General features: G+C 42.9%; 1 protein-coding gene across 1 annotated transcript; it reads left to right on the forward strand.

Moving 5' to 3' along the window:
• Nucleotides 1-686: 686 nt before the first annotated feature.
• On the forward strand, nucleotides 687-5,206 carry LOC134966092 (ATP-sensitive inward rectifier potassium channel 8-like). The gene is made up of 2 exons (XM_063942568.1): nucleotides 687-869; nucleotides 2,205-5,206. Exon 2 carries the CDS (start codon nucleotides 2,257-2,259, stop codon nucleotides 3,448-3,450), a length of 1,194 nt encoding a protein of 397 aa, XP_063798638.1. The 5' UTR covers nucleotides 687-869; nucleotides 2,205-2,256; the 3' UTR covers nucleotides 3,451-5,206.
• The last annotated feature ends 4,964 nt before the right edge of the window (nucleotides 5,207-10,170 follow it).

Consider the following 10,170-nt stretch of genomic DNA (forward strand, 5'->3'; position numbering starts at 1 on the left):
TCGCAATGCGGTGAGGGAGGCCCCCGCGATACCTGTAAGATGGTCTGCGGGGGTCTCCGTCATCTCCATGGGGTCCCCACACTGGCTAGACGTCGGGAAGCAGCAGCAGGCTACCCCCGGCGCCTCCTCCTCCCCCCTGCAGGCGGAAGGACGTCCGGCTGCGTTGCTAGGGGGAGGAGGAGATTACCTTCCGGGTCCAGGGCAGCCTGGAGGAATGTAAGCCGGGGAGGCAGAGGGGTCGACGTCTGCGGCGGTGTCGGCAGGTTGTGGCGGTCGGCGATAAGAAGCCCATTGGCTTCTATAGGGTATCGCCATCCAGAGATGCCGATATCCTGGACGCCGAAAACGCGGCGATAGGGTGTTAGTAAATTTAAAATTTGGTAAAACCCCCGTTTTCGGGGGTTTTACCGCATTTTTGCTTTAGTACATTCCGCCCTAAAGCTTGACCGCAGATTTATTATCAGTGCAAGCAATAACATAATCATACAAATTTTTGCTTTTTAGCATCAATTGCAATTAATCTGGTAACTGGGTAACACAGAGAAATGTATCACTGTACACATCTCTGTGAAATGCTTGCACCTTATCAGATGTGTGGCACATAGTAGCAGATGAAATGCAGGGGGTGGAGGACACTGCCCACTGCACCTGACCTGTAGTGTGTTCCTGTCATATCATGTGTCGTATGAGAACAAGCCCAGCTCCTAGCCTATCAGACTGTGCAACCACAGAAACCAGAGGAAATCTACAAGAGAGACAGCATCTAGCAGACAAATCCACAGACTGTACCATTCTCCCATAAGAGAAGGGGAGACGCTATCCAGACACAAATCACCGCTGTGTGCCTGCATGGTTCTTTAGATGACCAGGTAAGTGAGCCACAAGTAGAAGTTGTCTACAATGCATTGTCTTTGTCTCTTCTTACACCTCAGTTAATATTTGATTGCCATGAACAGGCCCAGTGTGACTGTACCCTCCACTCATCATTGAATCAATAAGGGGGGGGGGACAGATTAAGTAGCAGTGCTTGCAGCTGGTCTCTGCTACTGCTAATGTCAAATGTCAGCATCTTTAACCCTTTAAATTCAATGGCTCTGTCCCTGGTGCTGAAAGCAGACAGGTCATGTTAGTGCTGAATGCAAAACCTGATCTGAGCTTAATATCTAACTAGTATTGACAGACACCTGTGTTTATGCTTCCCAGTGACAGGATACTTGACACTGGCCGGTACTGATACATAAGAACTCGCAGCTTGTGCTCCAAGCAGAATAATGCCTGTTTGCCTTTCTATTGTGTTCTAGACTTATATTGAGTTAGCCATTTGTAGAGTCATACACAGGCACATGATCTCAGTGTCATTAACTGAAATGACTGCACCATCAGGTTTTTTTTTACCTGTATCAGATCCCATCAAGGCACTGTACTAAAGGTTTGACAGGTGCTTTTGCTGTCTATAATGGAGTGAGGAGGTAATACTGCACCTGTTATTTGGTCTATATTTACGGACCTGTAGTGAAATGGGAGGTTCACGCTGAAGAATGTATTTTACATTCATGGTTGATTTTGCAACATTTACATTTTGTGTGTTCTATAGCCTATAACTCTTACTTATTGTTGTCCTAGTTAGTAATTTTATGAAAAATTGTTACTATTTATGATATGTTCTTTAATTTTATTATGTTCAGGGTTTAGAACATTTAGGTTTAGAATTGTTTTTAGCAGTGAGCAAAATATAATTTTTAGCTTTTTGCATATTTTATGTCAAATAAAACCTATCAGATATTTTAATTAGTACATGGTAAACATGCACTTTGGATAATGTAGCTTATATTGTGCATGAATTTACATCATTTGGAATATACGGAAGGCAAATCATCGCAAATTTCAGAGTACAACATTATCAGTTTTAAGTAAAATGACTTTCCTTGTAATAATCAAACAAAAATGAAACAATTATATGTATTGTTTTCAACCAGTGAAGATATTTGCTCTGCCTTGCCACCTATGAGCGGTATTTAACAACATTTCTCAAAAATCTAAATGTGCAATAAATAACAACCCATCAACAATTAGCTTTTATCTGTTTATTACCAGCTAGACATACTGGTGTCATGTGTACCACTGAACAATGTTAGTAAATAGCCCCATATGTACAGCTGAGCACCTGCAGTTGCTTACATAATAAATACACTTTTTTATTGCAGATAAAGAGATCTTTCTGCATAAATACAGTAAAATCTCTCATAACGCACAAACATGCTTGCCCGGAAAGGGCTGATCCATGAAGAATACTTGATTACTCGCGTAGCAGAAGATAAAGCTGCACATGCCCAGTGCAGGACCAAGACCAGAAAGGCACGCTTCGTGGCAAAAAATGGAGCTTGCAACGTGGCACATAAGAATATTCGAGAGCAAGGACGTTTCCTCCAGGATATCTTCACCACCATGGTAGACCTGAAGTGGCAGCACAGCCTGCTCATCTTCACAATGACCTTTATCTGTAGCTGGATGCTCTATGCTATGGCTTGGTGGCTCATTGCCTTTGCCCATGGAGACCTTGGCACCAAACGTAGTTCCATCATACCTTGTGTCACTAACATTCAGTCTTTCACTTCAGCATTTCTCTTTTCCATTGAGGTCCAAGTCACCATTGGCTTTGGAGGCCGTATGGTTACAGAACAGTGCCCCCTGGCCATCATGATTCTCATCATCCAGAACATATCTGGTTTAATCATAAACGCTGTTATGTTGGGATGCATTTTTATGAAGACTGCTCAGGCAAACCGTAGGGCTGAGACTCTAATCTTCAGCAAGCATGCGGTCATTGCCTGCCGGGATGGCAAATATCATTTTATGTTCCGCGTGGGTGACCTACGGAAGAGTATGATCATCAGTGCTTCAATCAAGATTCAGGTAGTCAAGAAAACCACAACAGATGAGGGAGAAATCATCCCAATCTCCCAAATAGACATCCAAGTGGAGAACCCAGTGGGAACGAGTTCCATTTTCTTGGTGTCACCTCTCATTATAAGTCATACGATTAATGAGAAAAGCCCTCTTTATACGTTGTCTGCCTATGACCTTTCCAACCAGGATCTGGAAGTGGTGGCCATTCTGGAAGGAGTAGTGGAGACAACAGGCATAACTACCCAGGCGAGAACATCATATTTATCAGAAGAAATCCTCTGGGGCCATCGTTTTGTCCCCATTGTGACAGAAGAAGAAGGCAGGTACTCTGTGGACTACTCCAAATTTGGAAAAACTGTTAAAGTGCGTGGACCCCTATGCAGTGCCAAAGACCTAATGGAAGGCAGGTATCATGCACTTTCTCAGAGTGCCCATCATTCTAGAATGCTAAAGAAAAGGAAAGGAGAGCGTCATGAAAATTCTACATTGGATAAGAAAATAGCTACAGAAGTACAAACCAGTGATTCTTTATCTGATTCCTAGTGTTTGCATCTTCACAGCTGAGCAAAGTACATTTATTTTCATCCTACTGAATGTAAAGCATCAGGATAAAAGGGAAACATTTGTGTAAATAATGGGTACACGTTGCCTGTACACAGTAGAGGCAGACATTTTGTAGGCTGAACTAATGAATACAAATAATCAATGCTCTTGTAACTAGTGATGTCACTGAAGTGGGAATATTAGTTCCCTCTACAAAATTGCTACTTTATGTTCATGGTCTAAAATGGCTGCTACCACTGTGTGTATCATATAGATGTGCTTTATGCTTACCCCATACAGACTACATTTCTGTCCTGTTCTTTAAGCCCTGGAAAGTGCTCAACATGACCATTTAAAGTGGACTTATGTTAAAGCTCCATGTAAGGAGCATGCTCACTAGGAACTGCTGCCATCATGTCTCCTTTTACTGTGTGCTTGAAATGGTTAGCAATAAATTACAATTATGATATATAGATAGGTAAAGGTAAAAAAAATACTGTAACATAGATTGGTGCCAATAGTAGCACCATGTCATTAACTTAAGATGTGGACTGGACATTCACAAAAATATGGTAGCGTGAATTGAGCAAGACTAGTGCATAGATCTACTCAATGATTAGGAAAAAAACAGAATACAGTTTTCAATCTGCTACCACTTGTTAAAGGTAATATTGTAGGTCTACTTAAAATCGAAGGGTACATGAGAGTTTACATTGCAGCATACCAAACAAAAATACCTGACATACGGCAGGCTTTATTGAAAAAAACAAATGATCTAAAGGTGATACTTGCAATTTAATGTGCAATAAATTAATTGTTCCTGCTGCCAGCATCCAGGGGGAGCAGCCATTTTGTAGTCTGTCTGTAGCAACCAATGATGTCACTGGAGTAGCATACATGAAATGGAGACTGTGACATTCACGCATGGTGCTTCTAGTGAATTAATAGACTGCATTCTCATGAATGGTGCATAAGCTCACAAAATGGCTACCTATTGTGTATAGGTTGTGGGTGCATTTTAAAGTCTATCTCCACTTTTGTGGAGTGCAGAATAGCTTGCAAAGGTTTATGTTGCAAATATAACCATCTATTGTATTTGTAATATTTTTCTGTATTCAGAGTATATAGAGCCTTATTCATGTTTAGTATAAAGGTACAAAGTACCTCCTGGCGCCAATTGAATGCTCAGTAATTTAAATGAAAAATATGTCTGCAGCTCTCCTAAATTAAAGGGACCACCGCCCTTCACAAACAAATAATACTAAAAAAGGAAAACTAGAAAAGCGCTGACAATTTAATACAGGTTGAGTATCCCATATCCAAATATTCTGAAATACGGAATATTCCGAAATACGGAATTTTTGGAGTGAGAGTGAGATAGTGAAATCTTTGTTTTCTGATGGCACAATGTAAACAAACTTTGTTTCATACACAAAGTTATTAATAATATTGTATTACATGACCTTCAGGCTGTGTGCATAAGGTATACATGAAACATAAATGAATTGTGTGAATGTACACACACTTTGTTTAATGTACAAAGTTATTCAAAATATTGGCTAAAATTACCTTCAGGCTGTGTGTATAAGGTGTATATGAAACATAAATGCATTCTGTGCTTAGACTTAGATCCCATCGCCATGATATCTCATTATGGGATGCAATTATTCCAAAATACGGAAAAATCCTATATCCAAAATACTTCTGGTCCCAAGCATTTTGGATAAGGGATACACAACCTGTAATATTAAAATGCAATTGGTTTTTATTTTTGTAATAAAATATATAAGTTTAAAAAATGAATAAAACGACTGTCCTATACGGGTGTGGTTCGTTTTATCGACAGTGTCTAGGTCGACAATGTTTAGGTCGACAGTCACTAGGTCGACATGGATGGAAGGTCGACAGGGTTTCTAGGTCGACATGTGCTAGGTCGACAGGTCTAAAGGTCGACATGAGGATTTATTTATTTTTGGTGTCGTTTTCTACGTAAAGTGACCGGGATCCCAAATTAGTGCACCGCGTCCCCTCGCATGGCTCGCTTCGCTCGCCATGCTTCGGGCATGGTGCCTTCGCTCCGCTACCGCTTCGCTAGGCACACTTTACCGTTCCAATCGTAGTCGACATGGATCGTTAAGTATGAAAAAAATAAAAATTACAAAAACTCATGTCGACCTTTAGACCTGTCGACCTAGCACATGTCGACCTTGAAACCCTGTCGACCTTCCATCCATGTCGACCTAGTGACTGTCGACCTATAGTGGTCGACCTAAACATTGTCGACCTAGACACTGTCGATCTTCAGACCAGATCCCGTCCTATACTGGCACGACTAGAGATCAGCAATTAATCATAAAAATTCCCTGTCTTAATTATATAGCAGGCAGATGTTATATTACACCTCTCAAGACACACAATATATGTGATTAAACAAACACAGGAAGAATATAGCGATACCAATACACACAATATAACAAAATTATGTTTCTACTGATTAGTAGCAAGGTAATAACATTCCTTGATTGAATATAATGTTGCAATATTAATTCCTGTATCGCAGATGGTCATATAATAAGGGATAGTCTCCAAAAGATGTAGTAATAGTTCCAATGGCGAGTTGTTAGTTTGCCAAGCAAGAAAAGTTAATATGTATGCATAATTTATAGATTGTATTGCAGGGTTATACTTAGCATTTGTTGTTTAAGCATGGCCATGCTATTAGAAAGCAGAAATAATACCGTGTCCTCCCTCTGGGCAGTGGGCTCCTATCTACTCCCGCCTCTGGTGCTCCACAACCTTTGTAAAAGCCTTATCCGGAGATACAGATTGTCAGAGACGTGTTTCCCCGCCTTCGAGCTATTAAGCACATCGGCGGCTTCATCAGTCAAACTGATGAAGCCGCCGATGTGCTTAATAGCTTGAAGGCGGGGAAACGCGTCTCTGATCGACTGCTACACGAGACCTGTACTGGCGGAATCTGTACCTACCAGTCTAGCTTTCTCCTGACTATTGGGACCATCTGTATCTCCGGATAAGGCTTTTACAAAGGTTGTGGAGCACCAGAGGCGGGAGTAGATAGGAGCCCACTGCCCAGAGGGAGGACGCGGTATTATTTCTGCTTTCTAATAGCATGGCCATGCTTAAACAACAAATGCTAAGTATAACCCTGCAATACAATCTATAATTATGCATACATATTAACTTTTCTTGCTTGGCAAACTAACAACTCGCCATTGGAACTATTACTACATCTTTTGGAGACTATCCCTTATTATATGACCATCTGCGATACAGGAATTAATATTGCAACATTATATTCAATCAAGGAATGTTATTACCTTGCTACTAATCAGTAGAAACATAATTTTGTTATATTGTGTGTATTGGTATCGCTATATTCTTCCTGTGTTTGTTTAATCACATATATTGTGTGTCTTGAGAGGTGTAATATAACATCTGCCTGCTATATAATTAAGACAGGGAATTTTTATGATTAATTGCTGATCTCTAGTCGTGCCAGTATAGGACAGTCGTTTTATTCATTTTTTAAACTTATATATTTTATTACAAAAATAAAAACTAATTGCATTTTAATATTATTAAATTGTCAGCGCTTATTCATGTTTGTAAGTAAAGCAAAAAAAGCAAGTGAGTTTGTGTCTGGAACAAACCATGTTGACATGCAAGGGGAGCAAATACATTTATATTTTTTCTGTGCATGGTAAATACTGACTGCTTTTGCATGTAGCCCACAAATGTTACACAGCTTTATTCTTACACTGCAATTTAGATTTCAGTTTGGACACACCTCATCCAAATCTAAATCTCTCTGCACATGTTACATCTGCCCCACCTGCAGTGCAGCATGGTTTGGCCCAGTTGCTTGCTTTTTTTGCTTTACTTACAAAGCAGAATCAGGCCCATAGTACTTACCTGACCTACAACTCCCGCGATTATTGGAGGGTCAGCAGTAATGAGCCCTGTCTATGGGATGGCCAGTTCTACTGCGTTACAAACCGAAATTCTCATCAATATTAAATGGATTAGCACAGATATATGAGGCAGCCTGTAGACTGTAGACTGTACAGAGGGGACTGCAGCATATATCGGAGTATATCTGCTGCGACCCCCCAGTTCGCTCACATTTAAAGTAGGTGTCTGATTGTTTGCTATGGTTTTAGGGGGTAATTCAAAGTTGATCGCAGCAGCAAATTTGTTAGCAGTTGGGCAAAACCATGGGGGTCATTCAAACCCGATCGCACGCTGCTTTTTTTTTGCAGCCGTGCGATTGGGTCTGAACAGCGCATGTGAGCAGGTCACAATGCGCAGGTGTGTCGCTAGCCAGTGACGGGGGTCGCCGGATAGCGATGGACTCTACGAAAAAAGCGATTGCAGCGGCGATCGCAAGAAGATTGACAGGAAGAAGGCGTTCATGGGCGGCAACTCACCGTTTTCAGGGAGTGTCCAGGAAAACGCAGGTGTGCCCGGCCGTTTCCAGGGATGGTTCCTGACGTCAGCTCCGTCCAGGATCATCGCAGCGGCTGACTAAGTGGGTCATTCCGAGTTGAACGCTAGCTGCATTCGTTCGCTGTGTAGCAATGAGGCAAAAAAACGGCACTTCTGCGCATGCGTATGCAGCGCAATGCGCATGCGCGATGTACTGTTACAACAAACTATGTAGTTTCACACAGGGTCTAGCGAAGCTTTTCAGTCGCACTGCTGGCCGCAGAGTGATTGACATGAAGTGGGCGTTTCTGGGTGTCAACTGACCGTTTTCAGGGAGTGTTCGAAAAAACGCAGGCTTGCCAGGAAAAACGCAGGTGTGCCTGGGCGAACGCAGGGCGTGTTTGTGACGTCAAAACAGGAACTGAACAGTCTGAAGTCATCGCAAGCGCTGAGTAGGTATTGAGCTACTCTAAAACTGCACAAAAAAAACGTTGCCGCCGCTCTGCGATCCTTTCGTTCGCACTTCTGCTAAGCTAAAATACACTCCCAGTGGGCGGCGGCATAGCGTTTGCATGGCTGTTAAAAACAGCTAGCGAGCGAACAACTCGGAATGACCACCTAAGTCCTGAGCTGTGCAGAGACTGCACAAACTTTAGCTTGTGCAGCTCCCTGCACAAGCGTTCGTACCACTGCACAGCGATTACCCCCTCCCCAGTAGGCGGCGATTACCTGATCGCTGCAGTGAAAAAATAGCCTGCTAGCGATCAGGTCTGAATCACCCCCCCCATGTGCACTGCAGGGAAGGCAGATATAACATGTGCAGAGAGAGAGAGATTTGGGTGTGGTGTGTTCAAAATGAAATATTAATTGCTGTGTAAAAATAAAGCAGGCAGTATTTACCCTGCACAGAAACAAAATAACCCACTCAAATCTAATTCTGTCTGCACATGTTATATCTGCTCCCACTGCAGTGCACATGGGGGGTAATTCCAAGTTGATCGTAGCAGGAAATTTTTTAGCAGTTGGGCAAAACCATGTGCACTGCAGGGGAGGCAGATATAACATTTGCAGAGAGAGTTAGATTTGGGTGGGTTATTTTGTTTCTGTGCAGGGTAAATACTGGCTGCTTTATTTTTACACTGCACCCAAATCTAACTCTCTCTGCACATGTTAAATCTGCCTCCCCTGCAGTGCACATAGGGGGTCATTCCGAGTTGTTCGCTCGTTATATTTTTCTCGCAACGGAGCGATTAGTCGCTAATGCGCATGCGCAATGTCCGCAGTGCGACTGCGCCAAGTAAATTTGCTATGCAGTTAGGTATTTTACTCATGGCATTACGAGGTTTTTTCTTCGTTCTGGTGATCGTAATGTGATTGACAGGAAGTGGGTGTTTCTGGGCGGAAACTGGCCGTTTTATGGGTGTGTGCGAAAAAACGCTACCGTTTCTGGGAAAAACGCGGGAGTGGCTGGAGAAACGGAGGAGTGTCTGGCCGAACGCTGGGAGTGTTTGTGACGTCAAACCAGGAACGAAACTGACTGAACTGATCGCAGTTGCCGAGTAAGTGTGGAGCTACTCAGAAACTGCTAAGAAGTGTCTATTCGCAATTTTGCTAATCTTTCGTTCGCAATTTTGATAAGCTAAGATTCACTCCCAGTAGGCGGCGGCTTAGCGTGTGCAAAGCTGCTAAAAGCAGCTTGCGAGCGAACAACTTGGAATGACCCCCATGGTTTTGCCCAACTGCTAAAAAATTTCCTGCTGCGATCAACTTGGAATTACCCCCATGGGCCCTCATTCCGAGTTGTTCGCTCGCTAGCTGCTTTTAGCAGCATTGCACACGTTAGGCTGCCGCCCTCTGGGAGTGTATCTTAGCTTAGCAGAATAGCGAACGAAAGATTAGCAGATCTGCTACTATATAATTCTTTGCAGTTTCTGAGCAGCTCCAGACCTACTCACAGATTGCGATCAGCTCAGTCCGTTTAGTTCTTGGTTTGACGTCACAAACACGCCCTGCGTTCGGCCAGCCACTCCCCCGTTTCTCCAGACACTCCCGCGGTTTTCCCTGACACGCCTGCGTTTTTTAGCACACTCACGGAAAACGCTCAGTTACCTCCCAGAAACGCCCCTTTCCTGTCAATCATTCACCGATCAGCAGTGCGACTGAAAAGCGCCGCAGGATCCACAGCAAAACTGCTAAGATTTTAGTTAAATAACTAAGCGCATGCGCCCTGCGTGCCTTGCGCATGCGCAATTAGCAACAAATCGCAGCATAGCG

This window comes from Pseudophryne corroboree, chromosome 10 (assembly GCF_028390025.1).
Source record: "Pseudophryne corroboree isolate aPseCor3 chromosome 10, aPseCor3.hap2, whole genome shotgun sequence".
Classification (NCBI taxonomy): Eukaryota; Metazoa; Chordata; class Amphibia; order Anura; family Myobatrachidae; genus Pseudophryne; species Pseudophryne corroboree.

Coding starts and splice junctions, on each gene's coding strand:
- LOC134966092 (XM_063942568.1), top strand. CDS start 2,257: ATGCTTGCCCGGAAAGGGCTGATCCATGAAGAATACTTGATTACTCGC.